The sequence below is a fragment of the Schistocerca gregaria genome, chromosome 1 (assembly GCF_023897955.1).
Source record: "Schistocerca gregaria isolate iqSchGreg1 chromosome 1, iqSchGreg1.2, whole genome shotgun sequence".
NCBI lineage: Eukaryota > Metazoa > Arthropoda > Insecta > Orthoptera > Acrididae > Schistocerca > Schistocerca gregaria.
Window position 1 is genome coordinate 628,402,198 of NC_064920.1, and position 20,872 is coordinate 628,423,069.

Below are 20,872 nucleotides of genomic sequence, written 5' to 3' on the forward strand. Positions count from 1 at the left end.
CTGGTAATTGTTATAAATAGAATCAAGTGTCTTTATTAAAAGTATGTGATCTCAAACGCAGCTAAAGGCGTGAATGAAAATATTGTCGTATTTTCTTAGCATAAAATTGTAATATTGTCGTTTATATGGAAGAGAGAGGCATTAATTTAGGAAATGACGCGTGTGAGTTTTGTTTTAATACTCACTGAAAAGTTTTACTTTTTACGGGATTCACTGTATTTTTCATTTCAAATGTTAAATTATTATTAGTCTGTACCAATAAGGTTGTTCGTTGACGCATGAGCATTGGATCTTTGACTGTCTCACCTGTTAGCTACCAAGGATAATTGCAAGTGTAGCACGCATACATCTGCGACAGACTGTTGTAAACATTCAATGACGCTAGTGAATGACAGCGATACCGAAACTGTAACATCATAGTTTTTCCGTACCAGAGGAGCTAATATGCGTTGGCCATCGTTTTCACTTATACTGTCTGGTGTTTTCCTGGGATATATTTCATATTCAGTGTGGTCATTAGCGCAGTTGTTTGTGCCACCGGCATGTGGTAAAGGCGAACGTTGCATTCCGTCATTTCTAAGAAGTAAACCGAAATTACATGTAAGTATGCTAACAATGAATGAAAAATTCCAGAGAAATTATGTTTATTGATTTGTAATCCAGGTTCATGGATGTATATGTCTGGTAAACCGGAGCGAGTTTAGATTTGTCTACATTTTCTGAACTACGGTGAAAGCTATTGTCATGTTGATGGCTATTGATCATTTCGTGGTAGGAAATTATTTTGCTTTTATTTCAGATACGGTGCGTCTTGGTCACGTATGTATCATTTACCAGATGGTAGTGTGCACTGCTGTAAAATGCAGTGCACGTGTGTAGTAGTAAATGAGTGCCACGTAGATCTACTGAAATAATGTCTTCCGAGTGTCTTCTGATTTGTGGTTTATATTTATGCGTGCATATTTATTTGTTGACACGAGTTTGCCAAAATTCAATTACATTCCAATTCGTTAAATAAGCACATAATTGTTAGTGAAATAGCAATTTAGCTAGTAGGCCTACTACAAAAAAGACTAAATAATAAAGATATCTTTACAACATGTAAAAAGGAGTTACTGTAGAATAAATCCATCTCATCGGAGTGTGATAAGGGTGTATTATTGAAAGATGAAAATTGGACCGATCATCTTGTGGGTAAGAGGCACTTTCATGGCACTGTGTGCATTTGATGGGTATATGTCCTTACTAATGAGACGGAAAAGTGGTAGATGTGTTCATTGTATAGACAAACAGGGCAAGCATGTACTACACAAATAATAAGTAATGAAGAAGTTTCTGGTAAACAATTCCTAGATATAAAGATTGTCCTATGTCAGTAAACCCTTGCATGATATGTATGTACCTCATGCATACTCTTTATCTGATTATGAAGCTGACTTTTAAGTGTTCTGGCAGCATTTTATTTGTTTCATTCTCTATTACCATCGGCCAGTGAAAAATTATAGTCACTGTCATGACAAACTATATTGCCCTATACAATTGTTTTATTAGAAAGTACAAAGAAACAAAAACTGAAAACAAAATGATATTCGCTTGCAATGAAGGAACTAAAGAGGCATACGGAAAATAACAGGACCTCACCTACCCCATTGTTTGCAACAGATATAGCTCATGGTAAGCAAGAGGTCTGTAACATCAGAATTCAGGATGAAGTTTCAAATCTGGTACACATGTGTGTTTTTACAACTTCCATTAATATGATGCATTGCTTGTTAGCTTTTGTCTTGGGGTGTCTGGTCAACACTTATTTCACAATTTTTCTGGTATTTCACCAGCACAAGTGACTGATGTTGTCAAAGATCCATCATCCATTTCTGGTGGAGGACTGGAGCTGAACCTGCAACTGGTGGTTGTGTGTACCTGTTGTGCTAACATATCTAAGAGTCTTTTCCTTGTCATTTCAGCTGTGGTTCACTCCTTGTTACCTGCAATGATTGTTCACAGCAGCATGGGAATGCAGGATCTGTTTACCCTGGGGCTTTCTACTTTCTTGTTAAAACTGTTGTTGTGTTAGTAGTGTTAGAAAGAAAGAAGGAAGCTTCAAGTTAAATGGAACTTGCATTTATGTGCTGCTGTGAATGACCATTGCAGTTAACAACAGAGGAACCACAACAGCGATGACTATGGAAAGCACCTCAGATGTTGGTGCGATAAGTACATATAATCTCTGGAGGGGCTCAACTCCAGCCCACTGCCAGCAGTGGAGGGCGAACCTTTGACAATGACAGCCACTAGTGTTGGTGAAACAGCAGAAAAATCATTGTTGGGCGAAGATCCTAAGACAAAAGCCAACAGGCAGTACATCAATAGTTGACTGTAAAACCCACAACCTTTTTTTCTTATTATGTTGCAGTACTGTTTATAATGTGAAAGTATTTCTGTCATTACTTGTTTTGGCTATTTAATTTTTGTTGTGAGGATAAACTGATAGCTTTGGTAATCTAAGATTTCTTTAATGGCCTCCCCGTGTTGCATTAATTATTGTTTTAGGAAAACAGCTCTTAAAACTGGATAGAAACTCGTTAAGAAATATGTTGTATTAAGAGCTAGCATTAGGCTCAGTGTACACTTCACCCAGCCAGTGTAAATGAAGCATTCTTTAAAATTTTCAGTTGTTTTGTTGTTAATCAGCCTCATGAATTTCTTTGGGTTTTTTACTGTACAGGGTCAGAGTTATGTAATGTTACTAACTGTGCTTCATGATCTGAGAGTCTGTCTTTCACAAGATAGGAATGTATTTATTTAACTTCCACATTTGGTTTGAATACATTATATATTAGGATACTACTGTCTTGAGTAATTCAGGTTGGGAAAATAATTATGGTACTAAATTATAAGTGGCTAACAGAACTTCCAGATCATTTTTCGTGTCAGATTCTTTCAAGAGGTTACATTAAACTCGCCACAAATTCATAGTACCTTCTTTCTGTGATGCACAACACAACAAACCATAAAAAATTCCCATTTATCCATGGAGACATCTGAAGTGTAGCAATCACAAAAGTTACATTTCCCAGCATTAACCTGCATTGTATCCTTTTACCAGGAAAAATGCCAGACAGCTGTACATTTTGCGAAGTTATTTTATTTTGTTTTGACAGGCAGTTTCATAATTTCAGTAAATGATACTCAGGCCCCAACAAATTAGAACAAGTATGTATATCAAGGTATACCACAGTTGACCTTACAGAAAAGCAGTGTAATAGTAAAAGTGCTTAAAATCTACAAAATGCAATTAGCAACTTTAAGACAAGTACCTGTGCACATACAGCATAAAAAAGTATTGTACACATGCTGGTTAGTGTTGAAACTATTTTAACATCACAGAATTATAACAGGACATTCCAAGTATGACAAAACACTGTAAATAGACAATATACAATCAGAAGCACCAGATTGTTATAGATGAGAAACACCCTAGTTTTTATGAAGACCCACCCTCATTCAAAGTTTAACATTGTGATGTAACTTATGAAATACATGATAGTGTGTGTATCCATCCCCTAAGTATTATCACAATTGATGATATATCAAAATTAGTCGCCACAACATCAAAAAATGCAACTAAATGCAAAATCCAATGGCTGACATCTTATTAAATGAATCACAGTATGCAAAAAAACATGTGAGAAATAGTCATAAAATAGCTCTAGAACATATGTTATATACAGAATCAAAACTAAAAAGATATTACTTTGTGTCCCTTACTTCAGTTAAAAAGCAGGCAAATACTAGGGTGGAACAAACAAGGACCTCAAATCCATGTTAACTAAGGGGAGGCCTCTGAAATCTCAACTGACAATGTAATACTACTACCCTGGGAATATAAGGTATCATGCTGTCAACCTTTCTATAAGATGACGATCCCACACTAATAGGAACTAATATGTAGCAACTTTGATAGTGTAGGGGTGGAACAAACTAAAAGTGAGGTAAGTGAGCAAAGACCAACAAGGCACCCAGTAAGCCCATGAACTAAGGAACATAAAAAAGAAGGGGGGAGGCAACAGTTGATTGAAAAAATTAGTTGTTAAATGGCCTCATGCTATAAACCAGTCACAAAGTAGAACAGTACTAAATCAAAACCTTGCAAATGATGGAGATAAACATGGTGATAAAACAGGCAATGTATTGGTGGTACAAGCGTAAACATGCTAGGAGTCTCAAGCCACAGAGTAAAACTTGTAGCACACAACAGTAGCCCATAATATATCGAAGCTCGTGTTGTGGGTCACAGGTTTTACTGTGTGGCTTGAGACTCCTGGCATTTTTAGGCTTGTGCCAATATTGTTTTTATCACCTTGGTTTTCCCCATTATTTGAAAGGTTTTGATTTGGTATTGTTCAACTTGAAGATTGGTTTATAGTATGAGACCATTTAAGAACTCCTTTTTTTTTGCTCACAACTGTGGTACCTCTCACCCCCCCCCCCCCTGCCTCTTTTTCTTGCTAGTATGTTTCTTACTTAGTAGATTTATACTTTGGTTTCTAGTTGATCTTTGCTCACTTACCTTACTTTTAGCTTTTGAATCTATCTATTAAAAACTTCAGTCCACTCCAATCAGATATGAAACAAAATATTGTTAATAAACACATTCATCCATTACCACAACAAGCTGAAACCTAAATCAACATGTCATTGTTTTGTAATACTTTAGTTGAGCACTGTGATTGTGTTCTAGCATCTGTGGATGGATACAAACGAGGTGACTCCATTGGCTGCTGCCCCCCAGGATGCTTACAATCCTCTAGTGAACATGTGGCTCTGAACATTTATGGTACTATTTACATTCATCTTCTGCAAGTCCGACATTTGGAGAAACTGCTGCAGCACAGTTATGTAAGGCTTACCAAGGCAAGCAGCTATGCTTCGGTGGACTTTGTAGATCTCGTGGAACCTAACAAACTAAAAAACAAATCAGTTAATAGTATGGGTGAACTGTTGGAGATCACAAACATTCACACAACAAAGAAGGTTTAACATAATAATCCTCCTGGAATTTCAATAGGAAAATTGAACCTTGGTAATTGTAACAGGGCACAACAATGTTAGAATGTCTTTACTTTGGTAGAGAGGGAAGATGAGCCTTTCAGAAGGAATCCCCCTTCCACATCAACAAAACACTGAGAAGTATTGCTGGAACAGTAAAGTCAGTCAAACACCATTCAAGTGTATTTGATTGAAACTGCTACATATTGGCACACTACCACCTTTCTGAACTGGAAGAATTTTGATTAGTATACTGTTGCTGTAGGAAAGCATAATACATTCAACTTCAGTAAGTGTGTTGTAAGTTGTAGAGATAGCGAGGACATGTCCACTGCTAAACTGCAAAACCAATGGGAAACACAAAGTGTTATTAGGCTCCAAACTAAACTGCTTTGTAGACTGCTCAGGTAATCAACCAACTTGGAACAGCCTTTTTAGAAGGAAAGAAAATTCAAAAAAGTAAAGTGAGCCAGAGAATGCTGTATACTGTTAGTTGATGTTTGTAAGCAGCTGGAAATCATCATGAGTACTCTCAAGCAATTGGAAGCTGTTGCAAATGGTTGTTTTGAGAGGGTTACCATGAATCATGTGCCAGAGTTACCAAAAATACCTCAAATGCTATTATTGCTTCCCTTGAATCCTCTCTTGTCTACAAGGACTATGAAATCTATCACTGCTTTTCTGCTTAATTGGGTGTGATGTGTTAGTGGTACGGCTAGGCATTCTGTACAGGGTACACAGGAACCATGGAGAACTAATGGTGTTATACTGATCCCCCTAATAAACAAATTTGGGGTGCCGTTTATCGCTGAAACTGAGACCTCCTTCAACTGTTGGAAAACCTGCAGTGTCCCATCTCAAGGGAAGGCGAATGCAAAACAGTAGGGTTCTGTAAATCATCAGCAGTTGAAACAAATGGCAAATAATGGTACTCCATAGGGAAATGTCATTAAGGGATGGAAAGAGACACCAGGTGCACTCAATGTGTATAAATGGCAGCCACCTCCAACATGTAGGAATTGGGTGTAGCTAACTGCAAACTTTGGACCATGTTGGAACAAACAATACCTGTCATGAGGGCACAGGTGTCATACTTAAATCATTCCAGTGACTGGCAGGACCAGACTTGATCAGAGGTTTGGCGGAGATAACAGTTTGCAGCATTTCTTTAGAACTGGTCATGGCAGTCTGGTTCTTAGTCGAGTGGAAAGCTTGAACTGGAGACCTTGAAGTTTCTGTGACAAGTTAGGTTGTGACTTCCTAGACTTGTGCCATTTGGCTGACAATTGTAGCCCCCCCCCCCCCGAATTGGGTCAAATATGCACTGCACATCAGAGGCTTCTACCCCAGTAGCTGAATGTGTGTGGCACGCACATAAGGTTATTTTTTTTACATTAGATGACTCCATCCATTCCAGATAATGACAGCTGTAGGAGACATGTAAATATCAGTGTAAGATCCAAAGAAATGCTCATTACTGGGGAGAGAGTTAAAATCCTGAGACTTCGTCTTCAAGGAGCCAAAAAAATCCAGTCTCATAGCGTGGCCAAACGTTACTGTGAAACAGATACAAATAGTGAGAGATGAGAAGAGCGAACAGGAGGAGTGAATTTAAAAGTAATACACGACGCAAAACAGCCTGCTGGAAGTTAGCACAGAGGATACGACCTAGAAAATATATTTGTAAGTGACAGAATCAGTGCCCAAACAAAAAAAAATTATGGGAAACCCGATACTAAGAGAACAACACAAACCAACTTTCATTAATCATTGTGGCTATCAGACTCAGTGTATTTCCATTTAAAGGACATTTTAATTCGACGAGAGAGAGAGCAGAATGGCTTGATTTTACAGAAGAATTGAATGGAGAAATCATGCAGTTGGAATCATATATCAGTTCTTATGACAAGTTTCTTCTGTTAGTTAAAAGAAGTCCAGGACCAGGAAGTACATGCTGAGGGGCTGTAGAACTGAAAACGTTATGGGGTCGGAGGGAGGCTCTAAAGAACTTCTGGAGCGATATGAATCAGTGAATCATTACGATCCTTTCTCAGAAAACAGTATTCAAGCAGGCAAAGAGGTTCTAGAAGCAGTATCAAAGTGCCAATTGAAATTCGGTCCAATTTGGTAACAAATCTTTACATGAAGCAAAACAGCAGGTGATTATGGAAGTTAGCAAAAAGTCTCTACAACTCCGGCACCTGATCTATTTGCAACAACTCCTGATGGGATAGCTCACTGCCCTCTAGTAAATGGGAAAATACCATTTAAAGTGAAAAAAGAGTGAAAATCCAATGTGATATGGGTAATGAAGTGGATGCTTCTGCCATGCCATTCAGTATTCAGTCAGGCTAAATGGAGGAGACAAAGCTGCTGGCTTGAATGATATTCACATTGAACAAATAAAGAATTTTGAGCCTGCAGCCCTAAAATGGATTGTACATTTAACGAATAGTTGTAGCACTACCATGCACATTCTGAAACTCTGGAGTATAACCAAGGCAGTGGCTCTGTTAAAACCGTTGAAAGAACCTACAGAACTTCAGACCTGTGTCACTTCTGGCACTTGAAAGAATGGATGTTGACAGAATTTTTGGAACAAGAGAGACCAAAATCATATCATAAGAAGCAGCATTTATGCATGCCGAAATACTCAATCTCACCCAATACACATTGGATGGCTTCAAACACAAGCAGATAACTGGAGTCACCTGTATAGATCTCTTGGCTGTCTGTGATACATCAACCATAAACACTGCTAATTAAATTTTATAACATGACTAAGGACTTTTGAAAGACAAATTAGTGGAATATCTCCTTCAAAATAGACATCTTTATGTGATGCTACAGGAGAGGAAGAGCTGCTGGAGAAGGCAAAAGAATGGCCTACCCCAAGGTAGTGTCCTGTCACCAATTTTATATAAACTATCTGCACAAATGACCAACCTATAAACACTGAGATGACACAGTCTATACATGATGATTGTACTGTCATAGCTGCACCAGGAAAATCACGTGAGAAAGTGGAAGGAAAACTGATGCAGAGTGGAGACTTAGCGGTCTACTACAGAGAGAATTTCCTTAATCCAAATCCCTCCAAAACTCAGATGTGTGCCTTTCACATAAGAAATAAAGATGCTCATAGACAATTGAAAGCAATGTGGCAATGTCAGGAGTTGAACCATGATGACTTACCGAAATATTTGGGTGTCCGACTTGACAGGGCTCTGAAATTTGGGAAGCAGTGTCAAAATGTGAAGGGACAAGGTATGTGCAAGGAATACCATCGTCTTAAAATCCACCAACACGGAGTGGGGAACTCAAGCTCAAATTCTGAGAACATTGGTTCTCACATTGTTGCTCTGCAGCAGAGTGCAGCACCACTCTCACACAACTACGCACATGCCAAATGTCATTTTGCCAGTTGATGAGATGATGTGCATAGTTTCTGGCTGCCTAAAACTAATGCCAATCCAACAAATTTACTCCTTTGTTGTCATAGCTCCACCTGCAATCAGAAGGCAAGTTGCAGCTGAGTCTGAAATGAGAAAACAGGCTGATGATCATAGGCATCCATTATATGGCTACCAAATAAACCACAGCCGATTAAAATCTAAGAAAGTTTTATGCAAATGACCAGCCCTTTAGACAAACTGCCTGCAATACAATTAAAAATTTATGGCAAAATTGCCTGAAATGTAATAGAAAATTTATGGCAAAACTGTATTAATCACACACTAATAAAGTCTAAAGAACAACTGGCTGATGGAAGAAATCTACTATTTCAGACATGGAGGTTACTTAAGAACTGGTGTGAAGTGGTGCTGTATCAACCTGAGAAAATGGGGATATAAAGAGAGTGATCCCTGTGTGTGTGTGCTGCAATACAAGGTCATTGACATCTAATAATATGCTCAAAAATAGGCAAATCTTGCAAAATGGCAGACCTTATCATAGCAAATGACAAAGCCATCCTTGTGGCTTGTTATTGAAAATTTGCATTATAATTGGTAACCTATACACGTGAAGTAAGTAAGAAGCAGCAGTACTGCAGCTGAGCTTTGGAGTCTCTATAGAATGACCCTTTGATGCTGCTGCAGTGAACTATGGCAAGACTGAACACATTTGAGGGAGCACAACTGATTTCCCAATAAATATCCAATACCAGTTATTATCTCCAGTTTTCTAATTTTAGTAGAGAACAGACTCTGTAGTCTCTTGTAGTAGCGGTGAGTAATAGTTGAAATTTTATATTTGTCAGAATAGAGGAAGAAGCAGTGGCTTGCACTTGTCTCCTATTTTTAATCATTGTGTATAGTCACAATGAGTAATAGCTGATATTTTTTGTGTGAGAATATAAAGAGGAACTTGTCTCCCATTCTGATTAAATCATCTGATTGTGTTTTGTTGGAATGAGTTGCAAGCAGAGTTATCATTTCTGATACTGATAGATAGAAGTTGTCAAGAGTTTTGCTAGAAAGGACGTCGTGGTAGGGTGTACTCACCACTTTACAAAGACATAAAGTCACTGCAAGAAACCTTTGTGAATAAGGCTGAATTATTGGCAAATAAATTGTTCAGAAATCAAATTCTTAAGTCTTTGCACCTTTATTTGCTACCACAAAGCCAACTTCTTCTCCTCTCCATTCCAAAAATTGCCTGTGCTAAGCATCCTAAGAGTCTTCCTCCCTCTCACACTGCAAATGGTAACTGAATAGATCTCAGTCCGCATCGTCATCAATGTCCTGATTGTGTAACACAGGCCACACCTTTGTACAAATTGGTTGTGTGACCTGTGTCTTGATGCGACACTGAAAACTACCTAGATCAGGTATTTTGAAAGCCCAGTCATGAAATGTATTAGTTCTAATGGTGATGAATAGAACTGAACTCATTGAGGATATCCACAATGAAACTGATATCAGTGACCATGAAGCAGTTGAAGCAACAATGATTACAATTGTACAAAGGACAACAAAAACAAGTAGAATGATGTATATGTTCAACAAATTAAAGGAAGAATCAGTAGTATCACATCTCAGTTAGGAAATGGAAATGTTTAACTCTGGAGAGAAACTGGAAAACTGTGGCTCAAGTTTAAAAGTATAGCTGACCATGTGCTTGATAGATATGTGTGGTCTTGTACACAAAACCTAGGTAGCTAGTGTACAGACTAAGTCTGAGTCATTCATTTAAGGCGACAATAAAACTAACCGCTATTCATAATTCGTAGTGTGGCCATCTACATGATGTGGCAGCATTGTAGGAAATGGAGGTTTCTGGGGGAAGTGTTGTCTTCGGCTTGAGTTGTTGTTGTTGTGCTGAATTTGCTCATAACTTTTTCAGTTATGGTTGATTTGCCTGCTAAAAGTATCACTCTGATGCAGCTTCACAGATAATTTGGTTCACTTTTTAAAAGATCAGTAATAACAAACCCTTCCAGAAGCATTTCTATAAATAAGCTCATGGCTCCATTGAGATCAGAAAAATTTATACTTGAATTTCTTTGCCATGCAGTGGTCATCAGTCACCTGATGCCAGCCAGCATCCACTCTAGTGATTGCAATGTGGTACATCTTCATTAAAATCATTAGGTCTTCCTGAATGTCCATTCTTGTCAGAATGATCCTTCTTGAAATTAAGGAAAAAGAAAAAGTTTTATTATGTGATTTCTACAATGACACACGTCCCACACACAAATGTTTCAAATTGCCACTGCTGCCTTCATCTCTCTATTAAATCCCAAGCATACAATGTGGCACAAATGTTAGTTCTTTTTCCATTTGAGTCTCTATTTCATAAGACTGAAGCAGCACTCATAAGATTCTGATGCACTAAATCCAATATGTAAACACAAGAAAAAAGCTAGTAGGTCATATAAAAAAAATGGCAGTTGTAGATACACTCACACAAACATATGCACCACCAAAACAAACATAAACGTTATGAACTAGTACACCAACTCATTTTTTTAGATAAATTTCAATCGTGATGATACTGCAAGGTAATTCTTATTGTTACTTTGGTTTCTTCCATCGTAAGTGTACCGCAAATTGAAATGTTCATTCATTAGACACTTTATACTTGTATTGACAAAGCATCACCAGCAACAACATTGAAAGTATTCAAGTAGTTGATACTTTTAGTTCTTTTGGTTTTTATAGACTGAATGACAGTTTTCCTTAAGGACAACATATTCTAAACATTACTGCCAGAATTTTTTGTGTTTCTTTTTCCGCATTCTGATGAAAGCTACTTCTCCTGTCATGTTAGCAGAAGCTGGAATTGAATGTAATCTGCACACACTTGCTTCTTTTATTTTCACACAGATTTTTTAGACAACTTTTTCAGTCAAGTGGTTTCCATGCAAACTATCCTTTCTTAGTTTCAAAACTGTAAGTTCATTTATCTGCTACAAACATCACCCCAATGCAACTTCAAACATAATTTGGTACACTTTCTAACCCATCAGCAGTAATGGCCCTTTCAAGAAGTATGTCATAAATAAGCTCATGGCTTCATCAGCATCAGAACAATTTGTAACCCAGAGGCTCTTGGCATGCAGCAGCCATTGACAACCTGATGCCATCTGCCATCCACTCAAGTGTTCTCTGTAGATACCCATATTTTGCAATCAGTGCTGTGTGTGTTGCGCATTTTATTTGTGTTTGCTTTGGGTTTAGTGCTAGCCACAGCATTCACAAAACAAATCTTTTTTTAAGTTTATAATGATCGAAATATTTGTTACCTATTGTAATGTTTACAGCATAACCATTGGAGATGATCTGAGAAAGTGAATCACATCTGGTGAATCAGCTTTTCAGTTTGCAGTATGCTTAAGAGAAAAACAGAAATGATAGTGACACTTATTGATCTATGTTGTTTAATTTGCAGCCAGTGCATTTGTGTACTGTTGGAAACTATGCTCTAGCCAGTAGGCCTAGTTACAGAGTTGGCGATAAAACTCATCGGCTAATGCTCTCACTATTCTGGCCCTTAGTGGCCACGTCCTAGAGACACAAACTGTACTACTCACTTCAGAGCCCACTCAAGAAACAAATGAGCTATGGAAATGTGTTCCTCTTGTCAGTGGTATAACCTAGACTTGGTAACAACACAGAATGTATTTGTCAACTCTGGCCTTTGAGTTACCTACTAGATGACACAGAAATATCCTGCTTAATTCACTTGACGTTTTCTTGTCATTTCTATTGAATTATCTGAGTGGTTTTCACTTAAGGTGTGACGTCAGGTTGTCAGTTTACAGTTGTCTCTAGGAACATCGTTACACAGAGTAACTACAACTAATTTTGTACTTTACATTGCAGATTGTGTGCCTAACCCACCACGGGGGCCCTGGCACTTGTGGCACTACTTCTGCTACAGATCTGTCCTACTATTCTTTTTTCCTCTCTGCCTTTCCATCAAATTGTCTTGTTGGTGGCGTCCATGCTTAAATTAGGTTTATGATTTTAGGCACTCATCTTTTTTCTCTTCTGGCACTTTATACAGCTTTTCACCCTTCATTACAATGTCACCATTGTTGGGTTTTACCTACCATTCCTCTGCCAAATTTTACAGAAGGATGGATCATGCAGGGAAGGACACTCAACTTGGTGTACATTCTACCTTCTGTGTCTTTCTATCTTTCTAGTATTCCTTTCTGGCAAAAGTGATACATACAAAACTAATATGGTAGCCATCCCATTGTGGGGGGTGGCAGCTTCCTGACCATCCAGAGATCACACTGGAAATCCCTACATATGCCAAGGAGTTTGTGTCCAAAGTGGCTGGGGCATAGGGAGTTCGAGCAATACCAGACCAGGTAGCCATTGCTGTGGCTGGGTGGCACATGTGGAGAGAGCCCCCATTCAGAGTGGGTGGCACCAAGGAGGATGACTTACAAATGAAGTAGTGCAAACTTTCTTCTGCTTGTGGTTGTATGGCCCCAGCAGTCTCTTTTGAAGGAAAAGATTACTACAATGCAGAGGGATGTGACCCCACCTGGCTACACTTTGGGACGAATGTAGGGCTAAGAAACAAGGGGGAGAAATACTCCCCAGAATACTACGTATGCTCTAGGAGTGATGAAGATTCCTTTCTGGCCACACAATCATTACTCTTTGTTGCATGCCTTGAAGACAGGTTTGGAGAGGTAGCAGTGACTTATAAATGGAAAGTGGTTTGGTTCTGATTAAAACAGCATCCTTTGCTCAGTTGTGGGCACTGCTTGTCTGTAACAAGCCATCCCATTGTGAGGGTGGTGTGTGTGGTAGCCTGCTGACCATCCAGGGTTCGCACTGTAGATGCCTGCACTGACAGTCTCATTATGGTACCGGGTATCATCTTCCAGTGTGACCTCCTTTTTTAGACCGTTAATAAGTTAACTGGCAATTTGGTGTGATGGGGGACGCATTTAGTCCATTGTGTTCAGTGGGAACAACAGGAGAATGTTGTTGATACTGGGGCCTTCATCTTGGCGTTTGAAGATGACTCACTGCCAGGTCATTCCACATCAAAAGGACCAGGGGTCCCCACTCTGCAATCTCCAAATCTAATGATATTTGATGTGGAGGTTCTATATCGTCTTTGGTGGCTACATATCAAATTTCAGTTCAGTTTCTTCAGTGGCTGAATTCTTAGAGCACTTTAAAGAGAGGCTACTCACCTCCGCATTATGTATGAAAGTGCAAATGTGCCAATTTTGCTAAGCTTTTTTAAAAGTTCTACCAAAGATTTGGTCAGTTGCTTTAATATACCCAGACAACTTTTTAGTCTGAATCACACCATGGCAGAAACTAGAAATTTAGCCTTATCTAAATATAGAGACAAGCCTCTAAAGTGGCTAAAAAATTCATTGCGCTATTCTGAGAGCCATGGTTTGTCCGATCATTGCTACTTTTCGTATGAACCAATCACACCAAAACTTCAGAGGGTTGTTCATATCTATGATGCCTATATATTGACCAAATTTAATTAACATTTGATGCCTGCAAAGGTGGCCAAAATTTTCTACTTGCAAGTTTTAGAGTATTTTTGGGGAGAAATATCTCAACTGTTTCTTCTTCAATCCTCTTTTTCTTGCTACAGCTGGATAAAGCATGCTTTAAGCTTTCAAAGAGATAGTGTTTAATTTCTGTATCTTTCAGTCTGATGAGTAAGAATGCATTTCAAAAGTTATTATTTTAGCACTTGGAGAAGATTTAAAAATCAAATATTTTGCTCATTAAGTCCCACAATTAATTATTTTTATTCGACTGTATAAGTCAGTTTCAAACATTAATTTAACACATGACATAAAAACAAGTATAGTACAAAACACAGCAAATTTGCAGAACAAAAATACTAAAGAGTCAGTTCCATTTTTCATTAAACACTTCCAAATTTTGTCAATGACAGATTGTGGGTAACTGTATTGTCTTCCTGGTGATGATGTTGATGGGGGCTTCTAAAGTTACAAAGGTATGTTGCTCAGGAATCCAGCAGGTATCTTTAGCAGTTGGCTAGTGGAAGGAACGAGCATGACTGTGTGGGTGCATAAAGGTGGTAAGGACATCTTTTTGTTCATGTGAAACTTCACATTTTCAACCCATCCATATAATACTTGGAATTGAGACTGCTGGAATTTCTTCATCTGCTTCGAAGGTGTTAACTGTGAATGCTGTAGTGTCATTGGAAACTGTGCTTACTCTGAGCTGATTACAATTAATTGATTTTCTCTATTTCCAGATACTGTATGTCCCATGGTAAACCGTGTTTCTTGATCTTGGATTTTTTCAATTTCTTCTTTTGGTACATAAAAAAGCTTTACACCAGGATTACTATCATCACAGAATTTAAATAAATCACATGGAGCTAATGTTTGGTTAGCTAAGGCCCTCTGCAGACTAGCACATACTGAAAGTCCTTTTGCTGTTCCCCCAATGCCATCACAAGGCAATTTACCAATGGCTTGTTCCAAAAATATTCCATTTGACAGTGATGCTAAAATCCATTTCATACAGGTATAAATTGATGAAATTTTTGAAACTCTTACTTTGAGCAGTCGAAACAAGGCCCCCGGAGTAGACAACATTCCATTGGAACTACTGACGGCCTTGGGAGAGCCAGTCCTGACAAAACTCTACCATCTGGTGAGCAAGATGTAGGAGACAGGCGAAATACCCTCAGACTTCAAGAAGAATATAATAATTCCAATCCCAAAGAAATCAGGTGTTGACAGATGTGAAAATTACCGAACTATCAGTTTAATAAGTCACAGCTGCAAAATACTAACATGAATTCTTTACAGATGAATGGAAAAACTAGTAGAAGCCGACATCGGGGATGATCAGTTTGGATTCCGTAAAAATGTTGGAACACGTGAGGCAATATTGACCCTACGACTTATCTTAGAAGCTAGATTAAGGAAGGGCAAACCTATGTTTCTAGCATTTGTAGACTTAGAGAAAGCTTTTGACAATGTTGACTGGAATACTCTCTTTCAAATTCTGAAGGTGGCAGGGGTAAAATATAGGGAGCGAAAGGCTATTTACAATTTGTACAGAAACCAGATGGCAGTCATAAGAGTTGAGGGGCATGAAAGGGAGGCAGTGGTTGGAAAGGGAGTGTGACAGGGTTGTAGTCTCTCCCCGATGTTATTCAATCTGTATATTGAGCAAGCAGTGAAGGAAACAAAAGAAAAATTCGGAGTAGGTATTAAAATCCATGGAGAAGAAATAAAAACTTTGAGGTTCGCCGATGACGTCGTAATTCTGTCAGAGACAGCAAAGGACTTGGAAGAGCAGTTGAACGGAATGGATAGTGTCCTGAAAGGAGGATATAAGATGAACATCAATAAAAGCAAAACGAGGATAATGGAATGTAGTCGAATTACGTCAGGTGATGCTGAGGGAATTAGATTAGGAAATGAGACACTTAAAGTAATAAAGGAGTTTTGCTATTTGGGGAGCAAAATAACTGATGACGGTCGAAGTAGAGAGGATATAAAATTTAGATTGACAATGGCAAGGAAACCGTTTCTGAAGAAGAGAAATTTGTTAACATCGAGTATAGATTTAAGTGTCAGGAAGTCATTTCTGAAAGTATTTGTATGGAGTGTAGCCATGTATGGAAGTGAAACATGGACGATAAATAGTTTAGACAAGAAGAGAATAGAAGCTTTCAAAATGTAGTGCTACAGAAGAATGCTGAAGATTAGATGGGTAGATCACATAACTAATGAGGAAGTATTGAATAGGATTGGGGAAAAGAGAAGTTTGTGGCACAACTTTACCAGAAGAAGGGATTGGTTGGTAGGACATGTTCTGAGGCATCAAGGGATCACCAGTTTGGTATTGGAGGGCAGCGTAGAGGGTAAAAATCGTAGAGGGAGACCAAGAGATGACTACACTAAGCAGATTCAGAAGGATGTGGGTTGCAGTGGGTTCTGGGAGATGAAGAAGCTTTCACAGGATAGAGTACCATGGAGAGCTGCATCAAACGAGTCTCAGGACTGAAGACCACAACAACAACAACAACAACAACAACAACAACAACAACTTTGAGCAGCTGAATCATCACCAAAGTAATAAATGTTCTTAATGTTTTGAGTCTTGGTCTTTAAATATGCTATCAACGTTATTTCAAAGGCATAGACAGCAATGGTATCAGGACAGGACAGTTGCTGACCATACAAATGCTCATATGCTGACATTCTTTGCCATCGAAGTAAGCATCAGATGGATGACATGTGGCCAGACTATTCTCACAATGGAATCTTTGCACAGTATCCTGAACAACAAATTAATATTCTCAGCAAAATCTATCAATGTAATTAATTCATTTTTTGCAAGATTCCCTTTTAGCTGCTTAAGATATTAACTTTGGTGTTTTGAAACAAAGTGATGGCTTCTTAAAGCGATAATTTCCAAAATCAGTGCCTCCATGAAATCTTCAACAGTTCACTGACAAGTCTCCACTGTGTGTCTGCCAGCATGGACCCATTGATTGTATTCCAGTGTTTCTTCAGGATCACAGTCTATAGAAGAGTCTTCAAGAAAAGCCTCTAGTTGCATTTTTCCTGGACATTCCTCACAATGTTGGAGCATACAATTTTTTGATTCCAAACTGCACTCAATTTTTTTTTCATCAAATCCTTGTAGTCATCTTGAATGAATGTTGCTGAAGCCAACATTAATCTGACATTTTGATGAATTGCTCGTACACATACTGAATGCGATACAGAAGCACCAGCTTTACTACACCGTTTCGGCGTGAGCTCCCAAAATTTTGAGTGGCTTAGTTCATTTCCATATTGCTTACAATGACCAATGAAAGTTTTTGAAGGTTACAAAGGAGCAGGCATTTCTCCTTGTGAATCTTTCCTCATATATTCTTACTCCAACAGCCTGGTCATTAACGAGAAAACTCGTCATCTTCAAAGAAAGTGAGAACATTTTGTTTTATTTCATCAATGAGCTTTTTCCCCTTTTCAGTTTGCAGTTGTTGCCAAAATCCCATTTTACGTCTTTAGTTTCCTGGCCTTCTTCACCATCTTAGTTGAAACAGTAAATTCTTTAGCCATTTTTTTCAGTAGTGTAGCTGTTTGGGGCTATGGCCAGAATTTGAACTGTACTGCTATTGCTTGAAGTCTGAAGCTTAATTTTAAGTTATTCAGTTAAGATGTCCATTCCTTTACATTTATGGCACTCTTCCATTAGTATCTGAGCAATAACTACTTGGCTCACACCAGCAGCTGTGGCAATTACCTTAGTAATATCACCTTGGGCTTTCAGAAATTTGCACTTTATGTATCCCATTGAATCCCTTTCGCTGATCTGTTGAAGCTTTAGTAGTGGTTCTCCAAGTGATGATAATGAAGTGTTAGCAGTAAAGCAAGCATCAACACCACACATGTCTTCAGTAGATCGTGATTCTTGCGTAGCCTGGTGGGATGTTTCTCTTTGGGCATTTCATTTTTACATTTGGTACACATTTTCTGACCAGGTTTAAAAACTTCATTAGTCAATAACTTCAGCCTATCAGACATTGCTGTGTTTACTGGTGTTCAGGCCTTCTTGGTCAATTTTTTTCTTTACCACATGTGTTGCAGACATTCAGGTTTGAACAAATGTGGGCATCTTCAGTAAAACTAAGTCCAGACCTACACTGAAGAATGTCCTTGTCAATTGGTGACATTTCCTTAACTGACTGTAGTTCCTTTTGCCATGATAGAATGGTGAAGACTTCAGACAATATTCAGTGTTGTTTTTATATAAAACATACAAATTAGGCTATTAAAACATGTTGTTTTAGTGTTTACCTTCAACTACAACAATAATTACTGATTATTCAAACACTTAGTACTCAACACTAAGATACTACAGTGTCAACATCAAAGATTACACCGCACAAAAGACTGACACTGTGAAAATTGTCAATATGCAAGATCCAGAAATTAAACAATATAGATTTGAAAGCTCTGTCCAGCTGTGGCAAGAAAAAAAGGCTTGAAGAAGACACAGTTGAGATATTGCCCCCCCTGCCGCCCCCCCCCCCCCCCCCCCAAAATACCCAGAAATTTGCAAGTAGAAAATTTTGGCCAACTTTTCAGATGCATATCTTTTCACCTGGGCATCCAGTACTAATTAAATTTGATTGATATATAGACATCATAGGTAGTAATAGCCATCCGAGGTTTTGGCACGATTGGCTCACATGAAAAGTAGCAGTGGTCGGTCAAATCATGGCTCTCTGAAAAGCGCAACAAATTTTTTAGCCACTTTAGAGGCTTGTCTCTATATTTAGGTATGGCTAAAACCATAATTTTTGCCATGGTGTGATTCAGCATAAAAAGTTGTCTATTTATACTAAAGCAAATGACCAAATGTTTGCTAGAACTTTTAAAAAAGCCTACCAAAGTTGACAGATTTGTGCTTTCGTACATGAGGCAGACGTGAGTAGCTTCTCTTTAAAATCTCCTAAGAGTTCAACCACTGAAGATGCTGAACTGAAATTTGGTATATAACCACCAAAGACCATGTAGAACCTTCACACCAAATTTAATTAGATTTGGAGATGGTTGAGTGGGGACTCTTTTTAATATTGGTCCATTTGACGTAGAATGACCCTGCCTGAAAAGGTCAACGTGTATGTGTATTGATGCAGTATGAAACCCTGTGTCTTCCCTTCCATGTGGTACTTCAAATGTATAAGATTTGGGCACATGACCTTGTGTTGTAATGCCAGACCCATCTGTAGAGATTGTGACTGTCAGATGCACATGAAAGCTCCATTTGCCCCACCCCCCGCCCTCACCTGTGTCAACTGCAGGGAGCACCATTCCCACTGTTCACTGGACTGCACCATCTTCCAAAGAGAAAAGAAAATCCAAGAATACAAGACTGTTGACCAATTCATGAGCAAAGAGGCCAAGAAAAAATATGATTATTTGCAACCTGTCCATATGACTATAACATTTGCTATGGCTTTGATGACATCATCCTTAAAAAAAAAAAGTGACAGTATTCTTGCCTTTGGGCCTTCTACATTGGGCCCTTGGGGCCACTTGACTGTAACTGTTTTCCTGGTTGGTAGGGGCCTAACAAACTATTTGGTAGTTTTGACTCCCCACCCACTCTGGACATCAGTTCCCAAGCAACACCCTCCTCTGGCATCTCACCAGGAAGGGATCCCTCAGAGACTCCTCCCTCAGGATTCTGCTGATCTGCAATCAGATATCAGCCTGTAGCTGAAAGTGCCACAGGTTGCTGGTTGTAGGGCTTCGTATTCCTCCTCTGTTCCTGAAACTAGGCCAGACAAGCCCTCATAAACATAAGAATCGTCCAAGGAGAAGAGGGACAAAAAGGAGACCTTTAAGATGGAGGTTCTGGTTGTCTCAGTGCCACCAGACCCCATGTTTTGACTCTACACCTGAGGCAAACTTCCTAGTGGTACCTGTACTACCTGATCCTCCTACACAACATGCTTTGGTACTGATTTATGTTGATGTTGTATCCTTGCAACCAGTGGCAGCAGTCTATGCTGGACCATGACCTGCCTCCTTGGTCCCTTCACATCCATACATCATCCTCCATTCGAGCTGAAGTAGTTTTCCACCATTTGCCTGACATCTGCTTTCTCTTATATGTTTCCCCTACCTTCTGTACTACCTTTCAGAAAACTTGGTTCCCAGCATGAACCTCTATTCCTCATGCCTATCAGGACCCTTTTTAATTGAGCTGACTCTCACAGGGTGTCAGGCGGAGTTTGCATTTAATTTATGGAGTATGTGAACATATGTAACTCAGTATGACTTTGAAGACTGTGGCTGTTAGTTTGAGGATCTTTGTGGATTTTACCATCTGTGATGTATACCTTCCTCCCAGTGCCAGTGGCAAAGTGCCTCAGAATGTGTTGTCTGCACTGATTTCTCAGCTCCCACTCCCTCCCTCCCCCTCCTTTCCTCACTGTGGGTGACTTCAATGCCCACAGCCTAATGAAACGTGGAACTACAACCACTGGCCCTGGTAAAGCCATCAAAACTTTGCTCACTGTGCTCAATCTTTGTCTGTTGAATACTGGTACCCCTTACACTTCAGTGTAGCATTTAGATCTTATTCGGCCATTGATCTTTCCATTTGCTACCCTGGTCTTTCCCCCTACACCCATGGGAAAGTCCATGATGACTTGTGTGACAGTGTCCATGCAGATGAGCTCTCAGCAGCACTGACTGGGTTGCCTTTGCATACCCAGGTTGAGGTATCGAGGTGGCTGTCCATAGTAGAACCATAACCATTCTATTTGCAGCAGACATAGCAATCCCCTATTCCCCAGAATCTCC

General features: G+C 39.0%; 1 protein-coding gene across 1 annotated transcript in view; it reads left to right on the forward strand.

Moving 5' to 3' along the window:
- The first annotated feature begins 284 nt into the window (after positions 1-284).
- Positions 285-20,872, forward strand: part of LOC126359816 (cleft lip and palate transmembrane protein 1-like protein) — a 150,318-nt gene continuing 129,730 nt past the window's right edge. The window contains exon 1 of the mRNA XM_050007659.1: positions 285-600. Within this exon, the coding sequence (XP_049863616.1) occupies positions 445-600 (156 nt within the window). The 5' untranslated portion in view covers positions 285-444. The remainder of the gene's footprint in view (positions 601-20,872) is intronic.